Source organism: Temnothorax nylanderi, unplaced genomic scaffold (genome assembly GCF_030848795.1).
Source record: "Temnothorax nylanderi isolate EJ_2023f unplaced genomic scaffold, tnyl_v1.0 TNYL_tig0018_pilon, whole genome shotgun sequence".
Lineage (NCBI taxonomy): Eukaryota > Metazoa > Arthropoda > Insecta > Hymenoptera > Formicidae > Temnothorax > Temnothorax nylanderi.
This window is the reverse complement of record NW_027249080.1, coordinates 1591280-1611195: the sequence shown is the minus strand read 5'-3', so window position 1 is coordinate 1611195 and position 19916 is coordinate 1591280. Positions and strand designations below refer to the sequence as shown.

General features: G+C 38.0%; 5 protein-coding genes across 12 annotated transcripts in view; 2 read left to right on the top strand and 3 right to left on the bottom strand.

Annotated features, from left to right (window-relative positions):
- Arms (Ankyrin repeat-rich membrane spanning) overlaps nucleotides 1–3701 on the bottom strand; it is a 33915-nt gene extending 30214 nt beyond the window's left edge. Inside the window, exons 1-2 of the mRNA XM_071699448.1 lie at nucleotides 3530–3701; nucleotides 2861–2928 (exon numbers count right to left, since the gene is read on the bottom strand). The gene's annotated coding sequence lies outside the window, so the exon portion shown is untranslated. The remainder of the gene's footprint in view (nucleotides 1–2860; nucleotides 2929–3529) is intronic.
- LOC139768849 (tRNA (guanine-N(7)-)-methyltransferase) lies at nucleotides 3577–8271 on the top strand. Of its 6 annotated transcripts, none has more exons than XM_071699460.1 (7): nucleotides 3577–3595; nucleotides 4251–4520; nucleotides 4610–4743; nucleotides 4815–4999; nucleotides 5083–5196; nucleotides 5264–5365; nucleotides 5433–5757. In XM_071699460.1, the coding sequence occupies exons 2-7, from the start codon at nucleotides 4435–4437 to the stop codon at nucleotides 5562–5564; spliced, it is 753 nt and encodes a 250-aa protein (XP_071555561.1). In that variant the 5' UTR covers nucleotides 3577–3595; nucleotides 4251–4434; the 3' UTR covers nucleotides 5565–5757. The 6 variants fall into 6 exon arrangements, 3 of the variants coding, with proteins under 3 accessions (XP_071555561.1, XP_071555559.1, XP_071555560.1); XM_071699458.1 differs by lacking the exon at nucleotides 3577–3595 and adding an exon at nucleotides 3829–3947; XR_011717443.1 differs by lacking the exon at nucleotides 3577–3595 and adding an exon at nucleotides 7487–8271 and having other exon boundaries at nucleotides 3957–4520; nucleotides 5433–5698.
- On the bottom strand, nucleotides 5604–12832 carry LOC139768753 (cilia- and flagella-associated protein 65). Its single transcript, XM_071699276.1, has 18 exons — nucleotides 12712–12832; nucleotides 12065–12284; nucleotides 11296–11561; nucleotides 10652–10934; nucleotides 10267–10473; nucleotides 9971–10175; nucleotides 9479–9724; nucleotides 8949–9177; nucleotides 8282–8358; nucleotides 7921–8191; nucleotides 7605–7820; nucleotides 7349–7537; nucleotides 6983–7236; nucleotides 6630–6882; nucleotides 6231–6460; nucleotides 5949–6117; nucleotides 5753–5882; nucleotides 5604–5686 (listed from the first exon to the last, which is right to left on the bottom strand). Exons 1-18 carry the CDS (start codon nucleotides 12808–12810, stop codon nucleotides 5604–5606), a joined length of 3627 nt encoding a protein of 1208 aa, XP_071555377.1. The 5' UTR covers nucleotides 12811–12832.
- A 184-nt stretch (nucleotides 12833–13016) lies between these two features.
- Nucleotides 13017–15957, top strand: LOC139768848 (uncharacterized). The gene is made up of 4 exons (XM_071699456.1): nucleotides 13017–13313; nucleotides 13410–13642; nucleotides 13718–14009; nucleotides 14092–15957. Exons 1-4 carry the CDS (start codon nucleotides 13229–13231, stop codon nucleotides 14547–14549), a joined length of 1068 nt encoding a protein of 355 aa, XP_071555557.1. The 5' UTR covers nucleotides 13017–13228; the 3' UTR covers nucleotides 14550–15957.
- Nucleotides 14015–19824, bottom strand: LOC139768845 (acylamino-acid-releasing enzyme). 3 transcript variants are annotated; one of them, XM_071699452.1, is made up of 16 exons: nucleotides 19715–19824; nucleotides 19387–19599; nucleotides 19065–19282; nucleotides 18815–18978; nucleotides 18593–18732; nucleotides 18249–18510; nucleotides 18021–18172; nucleotides 17747–17915; nucleotides 17410–17658; nucleotides 17169–17306; nucleotides 16874–17094; nucleotides 16718–16797; nucleotides 16595–16642; nucleotides 16180–16398; nucleotides 15959–16099; nucleotides 14015–14535 (listed from the first exon to the last, which is right to left on the bottom strand). In XM_071699452.1, exons 2-15 carry the CDS (start codon nucleotides 19399–19401, stop codon nucleotides 15979–15981), a joined length of 2196 nt encoding a protein of 731 aa, XP_071555553.1. In that variant the 5' UTR covers nucleotides 19402–19599; nucleotides 19715–19824; the 3' UTR covers nucleotides 14015–14535; nucleotides 15959–15978. The 3 variants fall into 3 exon arrangements, with proteins under 3 accessions (XP_071555553.1, XP_071555552.1, XP_071555554.1); XM_071699451.1 differs by lacking the exon at nucleotides 14015–14535 and having other exon boundaries at nucleotides 15805–16099; XM_071699453.1 differs by lacking the exons at nucleotides 14015–14535; nucleotides 16595–16642 and having other exon boundaries at nucleotides 15805–16099.
- Nucleotides 19825–19916: the final 92 nt, after the last annotated feature.

Genomic DNA, 19916 nt, shown 5'->3' with positions numbered 1-19916 from the left:
AAAAAAAGTCACATTTAATGGTAGGTTAGTCAGAATGCTAACGATAATATTTACATAGAGTCACTTGGATACTCTAACTCGTATTTTCCGCACATTTTAATGCTAAATATGGCAATTCTATTTTACGTTTTATTTGATAAATATAGATATTTTGTGTGTGTGTGTGTGTGTGTCCAATATCAATAGAATAATAATCAGGTAGATCAAAACTCGAATGTGCGGTAAAAATATAAACTGCGAAATGTCCAATGTCTTTTAATTCATTCTAACGAATACAACAAATTATTTAGCGTATGTAATAAATATAGTATGTAATAGATACATAAATTATAATAAATACATTAAAAGATATTATCGACTCGGTAAATTTTTCATATAAAATTTTATATTTTGTATAAGCACTAACTATTCCATTCCTATAATCATTTCAGTATCTTGTCCGTAGAAGAACTTTAGATATCGCATTTGACAGGATCAACTGTCGGAGAGAAATCTCATTTCGAAATTAGTTAAAGTATGTTATGTTTATTCCGTTACTTGCATGATACAGAGAAGTATTCGACAACTCAGGAGTTGCGCGCCGACTATAAGTACGAACAGCTGATCGTTGAATGCATCAGCTGTGCCAGACTAAACAAATGTCGACGAACAATGTAGTATTGAAAATGTGTATGTGAGAATGGATAACGGTACGAGATGTGCGATGTAAACGCTCGCCTGCTATGTTTATGAGACGACGAAAACCGGTTGCCCGAATAAAAAAAGAAAGAAAGAAAGAAAGAAAGAAAGAAGATTGATTAATTCATACCGGTATAGGGAGGCAACAAACTTTCTACAATTTCTGTGTATATGAAAGAAAGTCAGTTGATAAATTTAACATTATTAATTAATTTTGTTTCAATTACAAAGTTTCAATAAAAAAAACAGGAACAGCAATTTTTTTAATAAAGAAAAAGGCAAGCGACTCCTCGTTTAGAGAAATGTGATAATTAAAATAATCAAAGTTGTTACTTGTCACAAAACTATTTTTCACACGTGATACGACATAATACTCGCTATATTTAGAGAAATAGCACATATCGAGGAAACCCTGATTGATAACAATGGTATCAGCTGTTAGCAATCCTGTACGTGCAATATATGAAAAATGTACGATTCAATAAGCTCGACCTATTTACTTCTCTCTAACAACGGAGATATAAGGCAAGATACATGCGAAATGTTTTCCCCAGAATTATCAACGAGACAAAGGGAACTTGACGCGCTCGCAGCGCGAAGTAGAGCGACTATCAGCCTAGTAGGTTTCACGATTTGTTTGGAAAGAAATTATCAATTTCAACTATTTACCAAATCGGGGCTTGTATTAGAGTTGAACCACGACCTAGGATCCCAATACATGTTCCATTTTGGAGACGTGGTTTTAGATTCGGATGCCGAGTCATCTTGGTGCGACATTCTTCTTCGCGGACAGACGGATTTGTGTATTACCAATTCGCCGATGATTTCGTCGAGTAACTAGAGTCGTGTGTCACCCGATTTATATTTACGTACGATCACTCGGCAGGCTTTGTCGTATTCGGCACGCGAGGTTCGCATGAACCAGCGGTTCTCAAAATGCTCCGAGCGCGAACGCGACAAACGGTTTGCATATAAATGACATCGCGTTAGACGATCTGCCTCGTCCAAAGAAGAGTGCGAATAAGTACCTTCCTCGCTCGTTTTACGATAAAAAAATTCGACATTTGAGTGTAAAATTTTTAACAATATTAACAATCGCAAGAATATCTTTTACTTAAAAACATCTATGTTCATTGCTTTATAACGCTATGATGATATATTCGATATATAATAAATGCTTATTCTAATAAGACTTTCAGCTAACGAATTCTTTAGCATTTTGTTTCTCTGGGTCTGTGCATTTTTCTAGACATTATAAATGCTAGATATTCGAAACTGTTAATTCTGCGCCTGTCTGCATCTGCTAATCTTTCAAACCATTTGCAGTTTTAATGACGTTCGCGCATAAAACTTGTGCTCGACATTTTGCAATCAAATGCATACCTATCAATCAATCCACGTGCAACATGAAAAAGTGCTCGAAAAAAAAAAACATATCTGTTGGAAATCATTATAATCGATTTAACGATCGCCGATTGGAACGCAAATACCAATCGCATTATGTAATTTCCTTGAAACTTATCTACATTCCATTTATGCAATCGATACATCGTGTGACGCGTGCGACTGTTTCCACGTGGACGAAGCGCTAAATTAAGTGCAGGCACTAATTTCTGTGAGAAGGTTGTTTTAAACACGATCGTTAATTCCGATAACATTTTTTACAAGTTGCATTTATTGCAACAAGTTTTTAACTAGTTTTAGCACATATTGTCCGGTAATTATTTGATAATTACACATATGATAAGTCAATTATTAACAGTACAAAGAATTATTTGATTAACTATATCAATTAATTATTATGTTAAATTAGTTGCGCGATCAATTAATGCGAATATTTTAATTCGTAATAAATATTCACAAGAATTATTATTTACTGCATTACAATTTCTCAAACTTTTCGGGTTTAAAATAAAAATGTTAAAACATAATAACGCGTTATGAAGTTGACGTCGATAATTAAGTCATGCAAATTAGATTGCTCGTAAATATAAATAAAATTCCCAATTAATATCTTTGATCCGTGGATTCTATAAGAAAAAAGAATTCTTTCTCATTTAGAATTTTTGTATACATTTATAATTACAATTAGTGCTATTAAAATATGATTTTTTCTGTTCGTGCACGCGTTATTGCATTAACTTGCTCATTAGTCGAGCAATACAAAAGCAAGATGACTTACCAACTAAATGAAAGATCGCTCCCTCAAAAGATCCGACGTCGTCATGAAATAAAATCTGTCTCATGTGCCTGAAAAACCGGAAACGAGGGATAAATAGCTGCTCAAAAAGTTACATGGCATAATCTGGAAATTAGAGAATAATCACACTTGCGCAAACAATTTGCAATATTAAATTCGTACTAGGATTCGTGTAATTTATAGAGGTTTTATTGCGTTTGCATGCTCGAAATAATATCTCTTTGTCTTTCTCCCTCCCCCTCGCCCTTACGCCTTTCTTACTATTTGAAAAGAATTCGCGCCGAGTTATTGATAAAACAATTAGCTATTTATTCAAATCCCATCTAATATTAATTAGTAACGTCCCCGATAACGTGGATAGCGTAAAATCTCGATTTTCCGCTCGTATCTCGATCGGAAGCGACATTGTCGTCCAGGAAACCGGGACGGTTTCCTGTCACCGCAACGACGCAGTCGTTTGCGCGATGCGTTTCTCGTCCGAATGTTACACGAGAGGTTTGCGTTTGCAAAGGGCAAAGACTACGCGTTTGCGTAGGGTGACATAGGGTGACGGCGGTCAAGCTGGATTCATCGCGGGGTCCCCGGAGAGTAGACGCAAAGGAGCAACGTCGCAGCCGTCGCAGGGACGGGGATCCCGAGCCCTAACCTCACCTGAGGGATTCCCCCGAGGAGTCGCCGTTCTCTCAGCCGGCTCTCTCTCGACCCGCGCGCGATTATGTAAGTGAGCCACGTTTCCCGCCCGCGATTACATGTCTCACTGACGTCGACAAGGCCGCGATGGAGGAAGACGACGACGTCGACGGCGGCCGCAACAACAAAGGAAAGAGTCTCTCGCACCGTGCGTCGAAGGACTCGTCCCCCGCCGCCTCGTCACGGACACGTCTTTCTTTCTCGCCGCGTCGTTAATGCCGTCGTCGTCCGCCAGGCGGAGCCCGGCAATGGCGCCGCGATCAGCTGATCGTCCCGAGTCACCCGAGTGTATCCCGACGTCCCGACCATCCCGACTCCGACTGACTCCGACTCCCGCGCACGTCACGCACGTGCGCCGCACTTTCTCTGCACTTTAAATGTACATACGTATACATAATAGATGTGTAGATTTGGAAAATACATATACAGAATTACGGATCCGTATTCGGAGCTCCTTTATCAGTAGCTCGCGGCAGATAAGACTAGAGATTCATCGCACTGCTGAGTTCTGCGCTTTTAATTGAGCTTACTAATTAACCTTCTGCACGTTTCCGTGATTTCTGTTCTCTCTTCTCCCTCCTCGTTAAAAGCGTACATGTCTTCTCGTTTTGTTTCACACGCTCGAAAAAAATTTCCGTCTTTTTTTGATTGCACATTTGTATGTTTCTTTTTCTTTCTGAAGTGCTGGAATGTAATTTATCTCGCTGGAACAAGATGCGATGATTAAAAGAGATCTCATGGCTTGATTTAACCTCCCAAAATACAATTGCATTTTGACACGTTGCATCGGTGAAGGAAGAATCAAATAGGTGTCTCGCAGGCTTCGGTATTCTTTCGATTTGAAAGCCTTTAGCGTTGCTGTAATCATGTCGACGACGCTGGCATTACCGCAAAAGAAATATTACAGACAACGCGCGCATTCGAATCCCATAGCCGATCACTGCATCGAGTAGTGAGTAGTTCTCTTTGTGAATCTCTCGTCAATATTACAAGAGTAATATTACAAGAGTTACCGTCGTTACCGTCTGCTATTTATTGCAGCCCGATAAAACCAGACTTAATGGATTGGAGCGCCTTGTATCCGCAGCACTTTCGGAGCAACGCTGAGCAAACGCCAGAGACGCAGAAACTTGTAGAATTTGCAGACATTGGTTGTGGCTACGGAGGATTACTGGGTAATTTGTCTTTTTTCTTCTAACATATTACCGAAAGATCAAAGTAATCAATCGATTGAATTAATCCTCAGTTACCCTGTCCCCGATGTTCCCGGATAATCTGATACTCGGTATGGAAATCAGAGTAAAAGTATCGGACTACGTTATGGATCGCATCGCTGCCTTACGGTCACAAAATCCCGGCCGATACCAGAACATCGCCTGCCTGAGAACAAACGCCATGAAATACCTGCCAAATTATTTCTACAAAGGACAAGTAAACAAAAAGTCTTGATTATCCAATGCATGGTGAGAGGATAGAATGATCTGCATATTAATCCACATCTTTAATTTGCGTAGCTAAAGAAGATGTTTTTCCTGTATCCAGATCCACACTTCAAAAAGTCGAAGCATAAATGGAGAATAATAAACAAGTCTCTGTTAGCGGAATACGCTTATGTTCTAGCCGAGGGAGTAAGTATCGCTTGGTTTGTTTACATTACTTATATAAGACTAATTTTGTAAAATTATTATTACGTAGGCTGTTGTATATACCGTAACGGACGTGGAAGACCTACATAAATGGATAGTTCAACACTTCCAAGAACACCCACTGTTCGAAGAAGTTACCAAGCAGGATTTGGTAAGTGCAACTGTTTATTTATTTTTTCCTTATACGATGGTGATACTGACAGATTTTGTCGGTGCAGGCGGCAGATCCTGTAGTGGAAAAATTATATGAAAGCACTGAAGAAGGCATGAAAGTCACCAGGAACAAAGGAGATAAATTTCTGGCCGTGTTCAAGAGGATCGCGGATCCTTATGTTGCAACGAATAGCTAGCAGCGGCAATTCCATATAATGTCCGGCTATTGTATATAATTACACGGCGAAGGATATTCTGGATGAAGGTACTAATTCTGACACCAAGGAGGGATGTCTGTCTTGATGTAACAACCACGTTTCTAAAACAGATCGTAAGAAATAAAATTAATTATTATTTTTTAAAAATAATATATGTTTTATAATACCTCGACTGATTGTCTTTTTCCTGCTCACGCTGGGTACCATGTTCAAGTAGTCTGTGTGTCTGACATCTGTATGCTGAACTAAATGGGCTGTCTTTAAAGCGAATTCTTCGTGCATTATGACGAATAACATCTGCAAGATAAAGTCGATCGGTTAATTAATGCTCCTTTAATAAATACCGAATCGAAAATAAAGTACCTCTTCAAATATACGATTAATTAACGCTCGCGGTGGTGAAATGTACGATCTCTGTATCAATCTTTTTCTTTCGCGCAAACTCATTCTGAATTGCGAGTAAAATAAGTTCGATTCTTCCCGTAAAATATCTTGCATTAGGTCTTTGAACAATTTACTATTGACTATTTCCCTAAAATGTAACGAAGTGTATCAAACTATTAAAAATGTTCATTTTCAACCAATTAATCTCAAATTATCTTGCTTATTATTGCTTATAATATTTATAAAAATTAAGTGTTTTACCACAGTAGACCTTCTATAATGAACGAAGACCGACTAATATCTTCTTTCCCGAATGTCATCATTTTCTCATTTTCTTCCTCAAGGCATATTCCTTTCGGCGGTGCACTTGTTAGCTCTTTCATTAGGCTAACTTTCAGAAATTTATCTTCCACACTATATACCGAACATCGAATCGTTATGATTTTGTAAAACGGCTGAGGTTTTTCCAATTCTATTTTTACCGGTAATTCCTTGAGATACAAATAAATATATAAATTTAGAAGCTTAAAGAAAAATTCTTATTTTTTACATCAATTGAATCTGCTAATTAATTTTCTACCAATTTTACATTATAACTTTTTTAAATCGTTTTTAAATTCCTAAAATTTTACACAGGGAAGTTTTATATATTTTATTTACTGGAACGCTGATGCCTTTTTCTGTGATAGTAAACTGCCCTTCCAGTTCCTGGGATAAGCCTTCATGAATATACACACTTCGTTGATAGACCCGCCTTTGGCTGGCATTAATAAACTCGCAAGGTATATCAATATCAATTATGCAAGGGTATCCTTTCGTGTATATAGTTACACAAAAGCTTTTAACGGACATTGGCTTTATCAAGCCTTTTCGCGGAAAAATCTCCACGTGAATTATTTCAGATATCTCACGTCTGATAGTGATAAAGAAATATTAATTCTATTTTGCTTTGACCGATTAATAATAATTTCTTTTATAGCTCGTATAGTTTAATTTAAGTGGAAAAGGAATACCTTTTCCATTCGTAGGCGAGTACATCTTGCACCAAATTATTGTGCATCATAATCATTTTAACTACATGGCTGTGTGTAGCGATGTGCGAAATATTTATGCAGTCAGTACTAAAGTATACAGGAATATTTTCATCATCCTCGAAGTTACGTTCGCATGGCACATATTCTCTAATTGCTGGTTTATGTGGCAAGGAGGATTCACCTACGACTGTCAGTTCTTCCTCTTCGTTACCCAGAGTCAAACGCAACTTCCCCTATTGAGAAAGGGATCCACCAAATGTATATCTTTTTATTTGGAGAAAAATATTTATTTATTAATCATATCTGTTAAATTTGTTATACATATATATTTATATACATATATACTTTAAATATGCCGAATTGCCTTGGCTGAAATTTTAAAAGAATCGGGACAGAAGTGTGTGGATTCGCGATTACGTATGGAATCGCGCAGGAAAAAACCTTATAGCAATATTCCTGATTTATTTCGCGCATTGCTTTCAGGCTTATGGAAAACGGAATGCTATGATTCGTACCATTATGCACCCAACACACCTGAAAAATTTCTACCTGAAAAATTTTTATGGACGTTATCTAATCTTTAAATGCAACTAAAAACAACCTGATAGGTAGGATTCTTCTCTCCAAAGAAAACAGGCTGGAACTTAAAATGCGTGCCGTGTAAAAGGTGGAGCTTATTATCAGAATCAGATAAACATTCAATCATTATAATAAAAAAAATATGACGATTATCTCCAAGGTCCAAGTCCCACTTTGCCTCGGTTTTTCCTAATAATATGTAACGCAGCTCTAGAGTTATCCAGGCTTCTTCTCCTGGCTGCGATTTATTTAAATATGACAATGATAAATAAATTAAATTAAAATATAAGAAAAATAAATCAGAAAAATTACTGTAAAACTACTGTAAAGGGTTATACGTTCAGATTTCCCGTTTTTGGCTGTACAGAACACACTTTCCTATGCAAGCAATCGTACTTCGCACGTTGAAATTTGAAGCCTTGGGTTTTTGCAATCGGCCGACAAGAACAGAGCTGCACTCTTTTAATATTCCATGAAGCAATCACTGCAGCTGCGTTTGTTAGAAGCAATTTTACGGTAACCGGGCTCTTTTGTAAAACCATTGCCGGGAAGTTTATGTGCAGTGTTTGTGACGTTTCCGGTTGCAAATCTCTAAGTAACATATTAATCCTAGAAATGTATGCACAGACTTGCGATTAAAACATTTATGAATTGTGTTTATATAAAATCGAAAAAACAACAACATGAAATTCTATGTACGTATTCATTTTCATCAGTTTCCAAAGGAAAACTTTGCTCACGTCCAGGTAAGGCCCATAACATTGCAGATCCGTCACCTACCGTTTATTAAAAAAGGACGATCATTATATTTGTTACAATTATATCATTTCGTAAAATCATTACAATTACAATTATATTATTCAAAAAAATGCGCTTCTATTGGCAAATGCTATTTTAAAATAATACTATTTGCGTTTTACCTTCAAAGTAGGCAATATACATAAACAGCACACTTTACAGATATTCCTCGGTTTCTGACTTGGAATCAATGTGTCTGTATCAGAACTCATTCTCACAAAATATTGAACGAAAAATTCGTAACATCCCGGCGCAGTAGGCGTGATAGAAACAGTAATGATTTTATCTTTTCCGGCAAAAACGGTATCTGCGATCGGATGTATTTTTACATCATGCTCTATATTTCCGATTGGCCAGTCGCAATGACTACACATCATTTTGTAATAGATATTTACGGGGCTCGAGTTAAATACGTGGAAACTTAATTCTCTTGTATCTTTGTACGCCTGAATTCCGAAATTTAATTCATCCGGCGCTGACTGGAGAACATAACAGAATCCAGCATTGAAATTATTTATTACGTATTTTATTATATTTCTATTATTTTATTATTTACTAATTAATTTACCACAAGAAAGCCAAATTCGCATCTTCCTGTTACATGCAATGTTACACAGACGCTAGGCCCAACGGGAGTTCCGTCTCTCAGTACGACCAATACACAATTTATGTCAAATTCGTAGTCTCCAAGTATTGTAGGGCAGAATAACCACTCATGAATAACAGTACCATTCGAGCAAATTTTGCCATTTCCATTTCGCATCTGAAGTTCCGGCACCACGTTAATAAATTCATATCTGAAGGATCGGTATTAATCAAAGACAACCATAACAATAATCTAATTCCTATTTACTCCCCTAGAAATACTCTTAATTAATTTTTTGTAATAATAGAAAAAATTAGGCACGTATAATTAACGTACAGTTTTTATATTTTAAATTTAATTCATAGTAAAACTATTAAGTAATTTCGACACATTATGTGTCGTTTGCGTTGGTGCATTTTACATTATGTTACATTATGTAATCAATTTTTATTACTTTATAGGTTTAATATGTATTCTACGGAATCAATATTAATATCATTATAGAAATTTACTGTATTGTGTGTCGAGTGATATTTCGCATATAGAACTGTTGTTGACTTTGACAGCCTGGAAATGTCGGCGCGAAGCACACGATATTCCGATCGCTAAAATTGACATTCGCGTATTCTGTGTATCCCTGAAAATCTATGAAACATTCCGACTTGGTATTTCCATTGAATCGTATCGCCCAACGTTCCATATAAACGCGTTCGTCGTCAGTTCCGGGTAACATGCCGACTACAATGATCTGATAATCTCTGAAAAGAATGATAATGTTTCGTTGAGGGGTAGAAACTGAAAATATTATTGAACGGCAAAAATACTGATATAAAAAATTGTTTTAACTATTTGTAAAGAGTAAAAATGTCACGTGAGTGTAAAAATAGTAGATAACATTGCGGTAAATTATTTATATGATACGTGCGGCGCGCGTCTTCGACGAGATTTCATGCTAAACCAGAGTAATTAGGGCGATATAAAATTTTATATTAAATGCAAGTTACTGATGAATTATTCCCATCATTGGCTTCACGACGAAGTGGCTCGTTGCCGGTGGTACAAAATGGTACATTAATGGTAGATGTCCGTATTTTCTTATTAAAAATGTGGCGTACGTCGGCGACGAGGGTATGCAAGGAGGCATCTTAACTACATGAGGTATCTCGTACTGAGGAATCCAACCGTCAGAGAAAACGGGGAAGGAGTGACCTGTGTAAAAAAGACGGATTGAATTAGGTAATCGGGACATTATGCAAGCGCGAGAGACAGAGAAAGACAGAAAGAAAGAGAATGTATGCACCGATTAGCCGTACGGACATGATTGTAGGGAATTCCAGGGTTTCTTTTCTAGAGCGGTCTTTTTGTTGCTCAACAAAAACATCTCCGACGAGGTCTCTTGTAAAGAAACTGCTACCTCGGTTGGGACTAAACGCGACTTCGAACAAAGCCGTCTGGCTTGCCGGTATCTTCGCGACGGCAGGTGTTATGGAAAAAATTCCTTCAACATCTACATACAAGATAAATTATCAATTAATTACTCAATCGTTGATAGAAGAATAGATCTATATGCTTATGCGACGGTATTTATAATTTTATACTTTCTGCGTCCGTTAAAAATAATCTTACAAGTTAAAAGATAAAACATATATATAGAAATAAATGTTACTAATTTGATGAACAGAAACCTTGGTCCCATTTAATTAATACGTCGGACTGGCTATGATTAGTGAGACACAGAGTTTCCGGAATTTTTCGCGCAGCGTTTTCCTCCTCCACTTCAGCCTGACCAAAGTCAATGCAATTCTTCGACGAAGAGACCGTAGGTAGATCTTGCGTAGCGACGACAGTATCGCTGGTATATCCTTCAAAGCCATTTTTCAATCTCGCAGGATAATTAAATCGACTCTGTGCGCTCGTTTTACGTAACGCCGTGCAGCAATAGCCGTATAACTCTATGATAATTGGTTTCTGTAAAATGTATTATCGTGAATATATCACGTACGCATAAAGAATTTTTTATATACGTATGGATCATAAACAGGCCGGAGTCGGCAAACTTTTTCCATAAAAAGCTAGATAGTAAATATTTCAACGGTCCAAAAAGATATTACGTAAGATTAAAAGATTATAGAGAATTATAGAGAATGATAGACAAAATATAAATTTTTTATTGACAATATTCAAAATGTAATGAAATATATAATTGCGCGGACCGCACGAAAATAGGCAGCCGGCTATATTTGGGTCGTATAGTTTGCCGACCCTTTACTCCAATGTACGAAGGGTTGCGTGCTCTAATAAATATGGAAAATTCAAATTTACTCATTACATGATTCAGGATTAAGCACGGAAAGTGGCATGCGTAGATCCCATCTTCCCGCGGCGCGAAGGTAATCGTCACGCACTTGCGAGAATATGGCTCGATATATCCGTGCTGTGGACTTGCTTCGAATGGTCTCCGAAGCGGATCGACGTCAAACATGAAAGTCGCCGTAGCTTTCGAATCGTTGACGAGTCTGATCCGTTTCTTCGCCTCGCGATTCTCGCTCGTGCACATCATGACTAATCTCGTGGCGGACGAGGAGATCAGAGGTCCTGCGAACGTAAATGATCAATCCACGTCACACGGTGACGAACGTTCGTCGTAGACGTAGTCGCAATTTCAGGACACGTGTCCGGATAATTAATGACTCATAACTCGAATTAGACGTGACTTATCTGTGTCTTAATTTATTCAGTTTCTGGTGACGTACGCTTTTCAACAGAAAGATAATGTCGCAATTATCTCTTTTCGAACCTGCTGACGTCTGTCGCGCTTTGACAATTTAGCCTCTGGGAAGTTAAGCTGATCAACTGATCGTGAAATAAAAAGCAGAAAAAATTGATGAAGTTATAAACTAATCGGAGCGCTCCGGTACTAAAATTAAGAAATTTTCAAAAAGGCAGAATTGATCGGTTTGGCTTCCGAAAGGCTCAGTCAATCATTTTTACTCCAACGAGAATACATCGTCGAGGGCTTTCGGAGTTCGGCGAACAGGCTTTAACTACGAAAGATCCTTTTCTTGAACGAGGACTGCTAATTGAAAGGGATTCCGTACCGATGCACGTTCCACGGACTTGGATCTCCGCGCGTTCACCAGCTGAGTCCACGATCGTAAAGTAATCTACGTTTATGGCGAACGGCACGAACGGTCGATAGTATATTTTGCACTTGTATGCCTGGCCGGGAAGCAGGGACCACGAGTAGCCGCATAATTCGAACACGTGGTCCAGCGGATTGGTAGTCGCGTCTCTTCGGGCCTCGTAAATCTGTTCAATCTGCATCATTATTGATAATTAGTATTACGGCAACGTGAGTGTCCTACTAGGTGACGAATCAAAATAAAAATTTAAAACCATCTACTTTTAACTATTCAGATCGCGAAAGGATTATATGCCATGCTCTCTCTTTTTAAATACTTAATAATCATTTTCTAGCGCTCAAAATGTATAGCGAGGAACGAATGTAAGTACTTTCTTTTTAAGTTAAAAAATTGATATTTTAATTATTTTCAAATGCATCCTCTCAAATTAATCAAAGCTTGATCAAAATCGCTCATGTGTTTAACTTATATTATCCTATTTTATCCATACAGTTCTAAGAAACAGAAAAAGATAAAAAGTAAATTAAACTAAGATTAAAGTTAATTTGTATTGATAGAAATAAACATCATAGACGTAGGTAAGAAAGTCTGTAGACACTAACGCAACTTTCGTTGACTATCTCTAGCCACTTGACAGCTGTGGCGCCCGTTTCTGCTTCTCCGAACTCCACGTAGATTTTTCTATTCGCTTCGCAGCGCATTTTCTCTTTTCGTATCTATATTTAATTATCGAGAATATCGAGCAATATTTCTTTCTTTCTTTCTCCCTTTCTCTTTCGCTCGTCGCTCCGGGACGCTCGACGCAGGATCTATCGTCGAGGTCTCGATCGCGCGATCGATGTCTGTCTTCTCGAAGACAGCGGCGTCGATCGACTCGTCGGGAGGTCGGGGGACTCGGGACTTGTTTGGTTACCCCCGGGGGGGATGGATGGGTGACGCATCTCGTGGTAACAACGTCGCGCAATTTCTGCTCCGGTGTGCTCCGGGCGCCGCGCCGCTGCTGAAATCCACGAAAGTAATCTCTCGTCGACGTTTCACACGGCGTTTCTCCGTGTCAACGCTCCTCGCGCGTCCTGTATGGCCTTGTGACACCCAGGTCCGCGCGGTCGCGACCCGAAGATGGCCCGGGACGCAGGCGTCGTCTACCTGCTGATCGTGATCGCGCACCTGTGCTCGTGCGCGCGTTACGCCAATTATAACGAGTGTAAGTCCGAGTCGGCCAGCAAAAAAAGATTTCTCTGTCTCTTTCTTTTTTGCCATGTGTCGCTTAACCTCACCTCTACGTGTTCCTTTTTCACAGATCGCCTCGAGAGCGAGAGGATCTGTCATATCCTGAACAAGAAGCACACGCTCGACATGCTTAACGGCGCCGCGGCGATCGTCACCCCGCATCACATGTTCGACCGCTGGCTCGTCAACGCTGATCGCCACTGCAGGTTCGTCTTCAGGACCGGCAAGAGCGAGGGCCTCTTCGCGGTTGTTCAGAAGATGGCTTTCCGTCGCGACGGTGATCATTGTATCGATTACGTACGGGTGAGTAGATAAAGACAATTGCAATTAGATAGCCTGCGGCATCAGACTCTTGAGTCTTGACAGACGTTTCGTTAGTTCAAGAGAAGCGACGGTCATTACACGAACAAGATCTGTGGGGATATAGATCGTAGCCAGACAATGTATCTTCCCGTTCCTGAGCCCGAGGACGATTCGGATTACACGAATGATAGCCGGTCATACAATTATGATATGTATGCGGAATATGATCCTGTTCGAAAACCTGTTGCAAATTGGAAACCATGGAGCACAGAGACTGCCACAATAGAAACTGAAATATATATTTCTAAGGAAAAAGTGCCAGACGGACAATCTTTGGATCTTATTATAGCTTATACCCCGTACAAAAGTATGTTCCTTTAACACATTTATATTGAATGTTACAAACATATAGATTGATAACATAGATCTTATTGATAATCTATTTGTAGGTTGCAATCAGGCAGATTCCCAGGAATACAAGCCGGTCGGACAGAACAATTGTATTCGGAAGGAATACCTATGCGACAAGATCTACAACTGTCCTCTCGGCATATGTTCGGACGAGGCAAATTGCGTGGTCAACGATCGATACCCCAAGGACGATACCGCCACGAAAGTCACCGTAGGAGCGGTCACTACCATGATCCTCTGTTTCATTATCTTCGTTATGTGTCTGTGGATCTGCAAGAAATCGCAAAAGTTGTGCTGGTCGTCGGATTGCGCTGGCCCGAACGCGTGCTCGCGGCCGGTTTCCTTGCCGGACGCCGACGGAGGCCAGGGATCCAATCGCGCGGTGCCGACAGCTCCTATGTTGGAAGTTGCGGTGTCCTCGCCTGTTGCGGACAAAGATCTGCCACCCAGTTACGACTCGTTGTTCCCCGAACAGAGTAATCCTGCCAGATCATAAGTTATTGAATCCGAGGATGAACTGAGTGTGCATTAAACATACCGTCTAATGTTTTAATTAGACGCTGCGTTGTTACGCACCTGATGACGTAACTAGACCAATCCTTCTCTACACATACACTGTTCTTCAAAGTGCGAGCAGGATTTTATTATGAAAGAAAACGCTCTGATAAATTGGTAAATTAAATGCATGCATCAGTTTCGATTCTTCATGTAATCGATATTTCCTGGCAGCGTGAGTTAACTCGCAGCTTCAGGATGCTATTGATGCTATAGATAAATCAGTTATGACTGTGACGTGAAGCTACGCGACATTAACTACTGTTCTTTGTTCGTTCTTTGACAATGGATGAAGAGAGTTAGTAAATCAATGAATTGCATGCATCAATTTCAATCATTTTGCCCAAAGTAATTCCTCATAATTGAAGCATTGCTGCTCATCCACCGTCCACATCCAATTGCGCCACTGCATGCAGCACATTTATACGCTGTACTGTTATATCAACACTATGTTCGTTGTTTCTTTTTATATATTATGAGATTATACGAAATGCAGCGGTTAATAGATAGCTCAGTTAAGTTTCTTTTTCCTTATATATATAGCTTCAAAGTTTTCGTTTCTTCACTGCAACCTCATTGAATTATGACGTCAGAAACGAGAAATAATGTGATCAATAATTTTTTTCTTGCAATATACGCTGAAGTAAATTAGGTTTTTCATACGCCATTATTAGTGTTCAACAGCATATTGCAAGAAAAAAAGTTTGTATGATTCTCACTTCCGACATAACTTATGATTACAGTGAGAAAACAGGAGTCTTAAATGTGAATTTCTACGTTTTGTATTATTTTCTAATATTTAAGAAATAATACTACGAGAATTTTGTTCATCGATAACGGCAACGAAGAAATAGAGGCCTCAAAACAGCTTCTTGGTATTTGATGAAATATTACAATTCCGTATCAAAATAACGGTGCAGTATTTTTTAAATACGTTAATTAAATTTACAGCTACATCTCATCAGCTTTACATCTGTGTTAGTTTCCCTTATTTAAGTTATTTTATTTGCGACAATATTTGATATAATGATAATTCTCTATATATCTCGAAAAAAAAAGAATCTGATGAGATCTGTTGTGTTCATAGACAATTGTATTATGTGAACTCGCTATATATTGTAACATACTTTGAGAATGCTACGCCTTACTTGAGTATGCGCGACATATAAATATATAAAATAATTTTTGTACGTATATAAAGCATAAAAATTTTATATAATGTATACAAGTACTGGACGTGTGCGTATATTTTTGGAGATTAAATATTATGTCTCTTTATAAAATGTATGTAATAAAATCATGTAAATATTCCATTTGTGATAATAAAAATCTATGTGTATATATACATACATATAATCAAATGTTGCAATTTATTTTTTATCTTCAGACTCTTTAGACGTATGCTCCAGTAACCATAGGTAATCGTTGATGATATGATCGATCTCAGCTGATCCAGTTGCCAACTGATGATTGTCATCGTACACGAGCATCCTGTAATGTCAAATCTCTCAATAAGCGATGCGAGATTTTTATATTCTTCGTGTTTAGTTTAAACACGAATGCCAACTTACTTAGATTTCACTTTATTAATTTTGAGTCGGTTGTACCACATCGTTCCTTGAGAGCATGGTACTCGTAAATCTTTCGTTCCAATACAAATCAAGGTTGGTGCCTTGACCTTATCGACATGCACTATGGGCGAGCAATTCCTCATTTTCACAAACACGTCGCTGTCATTGGGCCAAGGACCGGTAACAATGTTGAAAAGAATACCTGCTTCCACAGCGCACCTGCAATAAAAAAAATTAAATCACGTTAGTGATAATAGAGAATAAAAATGACGCGAATACAAACGTGTTTACCTAAACCGTCGTCATAAATGATTCATGAAATTTATATAAAAAGAAAACTATGCATTTCAGTCAGGTTTAGACTAATCGCGACTATTGATACATTTGCATTGATACACGTAACGATTAAGCTTACACATTATGAAGATATGCTATTTTCTCTTCCTTAGTCAGAGCATTGCGACTGAAATACCAATATGGAATATTGAATAATTAGGACGTGAGGACTATCGTTATTAGGTATTAAGTATTTCTTTACCAGTCTGGGATGTCAGATGTGCCGAACATGGTAGCGATATCGATTACCGGATTTTTTGCAATTACTGCTTTAAACAGATCCTAAAATAAAGACAGCTTTTATATCGATATTCAAATTAATGGATTGTGATACAAATTTATAGTTTGACTCGCTTACTGGAGCTTGCCCACTCAAATGTGCTACCAAGAATCCACCGTGAGATCCGCCATTAAGTCCTATGCGTTTAGGATCGAGCCAAGGATATCTCTTGATCGCTTCCTGCGTAGCAGTTATGCAATCCTTCACATCCACGTTCCCAACTTTTCCTTGAAGATACTCCACCGTCGCGCTGCCCATTCCCGTAGAACCGCGATAGTTCACTAGCACTACCGCAAAACCTGAATTATACAGAATTAATATAGTAAAACTTTTAAAACGTTATATAAAGAAAAAGTTACGATTTGTATGTTACCTGCTGATATCAAGAAAGAAGACTCGAGAGAAAATGTATTTGCAAAATTGCTATGAGGTCCTCCATGTGGTATAACTATAAAAGGTACCGATTGATCTTTACCATTTTTTGGTCCGAAATAAATATAGTTGAATTGTTCTGAAAAGTGGAGAAACAACATTCAAATAGCTGCATCAAGAGATATTGTGCTAACCATAGACTTAGGAAGTCTATGTTGCTAACGATAATACGATTCACTTACTTATACTGTCATCGTTATCATAACTGTATTCATTAGGTTCATATATAATTTCTCCACGAATTTTTATTGGAAGTGTAATCGCACTTCTGAGAATATCTCCATTATTTGCCGCTTCAATGTTAAAACGACCTGCTATAAGAGTAGAATATTGCATTAAAGAAGTGTTCACAAATGCAATCACATCTCCCTTTACGTCCAGTATAGAAAGACTGCTTCTGTCGTTTCTTATCTCAGTAATATCTTTCGTTGCTGTAAAGACAGTTTATTATTCTTTTAAATGACAAGAAAATATATTGCATTAAATCATAGTTTAACCAATAAAGCGTTAGTATCTTACTTATATTCACGATGTACGAGACGATATTGTTTCTTTGAGGCGTACTAAAAAATAAGTATTGAGAATTGTCACTCCAACAACGACGAGGTAAACGACCATATATTCCATAAAATTGTCTGTTATGATTAATTGTTTTACTTGTTCGCACTACTTCCACGATCTCGATATTCTAGATGTGAAATGGAACAATAGAAACTCAAAATATTAAACATACTTTTCTTAATTTAATTTTTGCCTTATAATTAATCTAATCATTAATTTAGTGTAACATTACATGATCTTCCTCCACTCTCAAATCTCGCAACATAAGCTTGTGCACATTATGATGTGGAACGAGACCTGCTTCCCTCTGCAACCACACGAGATAATTTCCATCAGGGCTGATTCTAGGACTGTGCACAGCACATCCTTCATCAGACAATTTTCCTGCGTAACAAAAGTTATCATTTTTTTATGCCATTTTATACATGTCTTCCCTATTAATTATTTAAATATTCCTTACGATATTCTCCATTTTTCAATAAAAATATCCAAGAATATCTATTGGTGCACGCAGTAAGGCCCAAGTATAGTGGTTCATGCTTCCAAGCAACACCAATTACATCCTGATCTTTCGTCCAAATCACTTGACCGGGAGAAAGTTCATCTGGTATTCCAGATGAAATTGTAATGGTATCCGTCGTCGTATCGAGAACAGCAACAACAGGTCGGTGTTTACCTACTAATTGTTCTCCCCAATGTGGTTTGTAGATATATTCATTACCCTGTATCAATAAGAAAAATAAGACAAGATATGTAAATACAAATAGAACTCTACAATTTAAAGAAACAAGAAATAAAGTTTACCACTGTTGCTTCATCATCCTCTTTTTTTTCCTTATCCAATGATTTTTGCTTATAAAACGGTTCTGACTTAGGGAGCTTTTTTTCTGCTATGTACAGAACCATGGTATTATCCGGAGACCATTCAAATGAACGAAATTCGACTATAAAAGAAGCACATAGTTAATATATATTTAAAATATTAAAAGTTTGAGATGTGGAAGGTAGATACGTCGAAACTTGTACCATCGGTGTAAACATCGCCATGGACATCCAGAGCAGATAGATCATAATTTTTCACGAAGTGTTGCTTATCCCAGATTTCTATGAACTGTTTTGTAGAATTATCAATTGTGACTTGTCGCAGTACAGCTCTGCGTTCCTCATCCTTTGTCAAGGTGTACATCAACCTGTTCGAAACGGATACATCTAAAGTGTGGGCAATATTTACATTAAATATTCTACATCATCTGCTAATTATATCCAAATTGCTTACTCTGTGGTAGTATCAATTGGAAATTGGGTAGAATCTAGAGTCAAGTCTGAATTTAATTCGTAATTCTGTAAGAAGCGTTGATCCGTCTTCCTCTCCAGATTCCTCTGCGTCCATGAGGCCTGTATGAATAACTTGCCGCTCTTAGCAGTCAAGATCTGTGCGCTGCTTAAGGACGGATACGCAGCTAACGATTTATACAGCTTCACCAATTCCTTCACCTGCAAAGATATTCTCCGTGCATAATCATTTCGCGTAATCGTGCATTGTTTAATGCTTAAAAAAATTACTGCAAAGATCCGTAACATAAGAAACCATTGCTTACTTCTCTTAATGCCATCCTGACTCTTGCGTGTCACGTTTCAAGGTTCTTGCAAAGTACGAATGCTAGGTGCACGTATGCAATTTAAGATCCTGCTTATATATCACACTGATAACGAGCAGATAACTGGCACAATTTATACTTTAATTTAAGATATCGCGTTATCTCTCTCTCTGTCACCGCGCAGCAATGAGTAAAACGCTAAGCAAAGGAAACCTGGAATATTGCATTACAACATGTCGAAGCGGTTATAAAAAGCGATGAATTATCGAACACATTTATTATATGTAGCATTTCTTTTCAAAAGTGTTTGGGATAGGACTAATCTTACCCTGCGTCTCCAATTGATTGCTTCAAAGTCCAGATAACAAGGTTATATGAACGAATGGAATCCGACGCTACGTTACCGGCGTCATGTATATATGCATGTACGTGTTTATACATGTCACGTGTACATATTGCATATATGTCAATATACGTGTACATATACACATGCATGGAAAGGTAAGGTAAAGAAGCCAGGCAAAAATTCA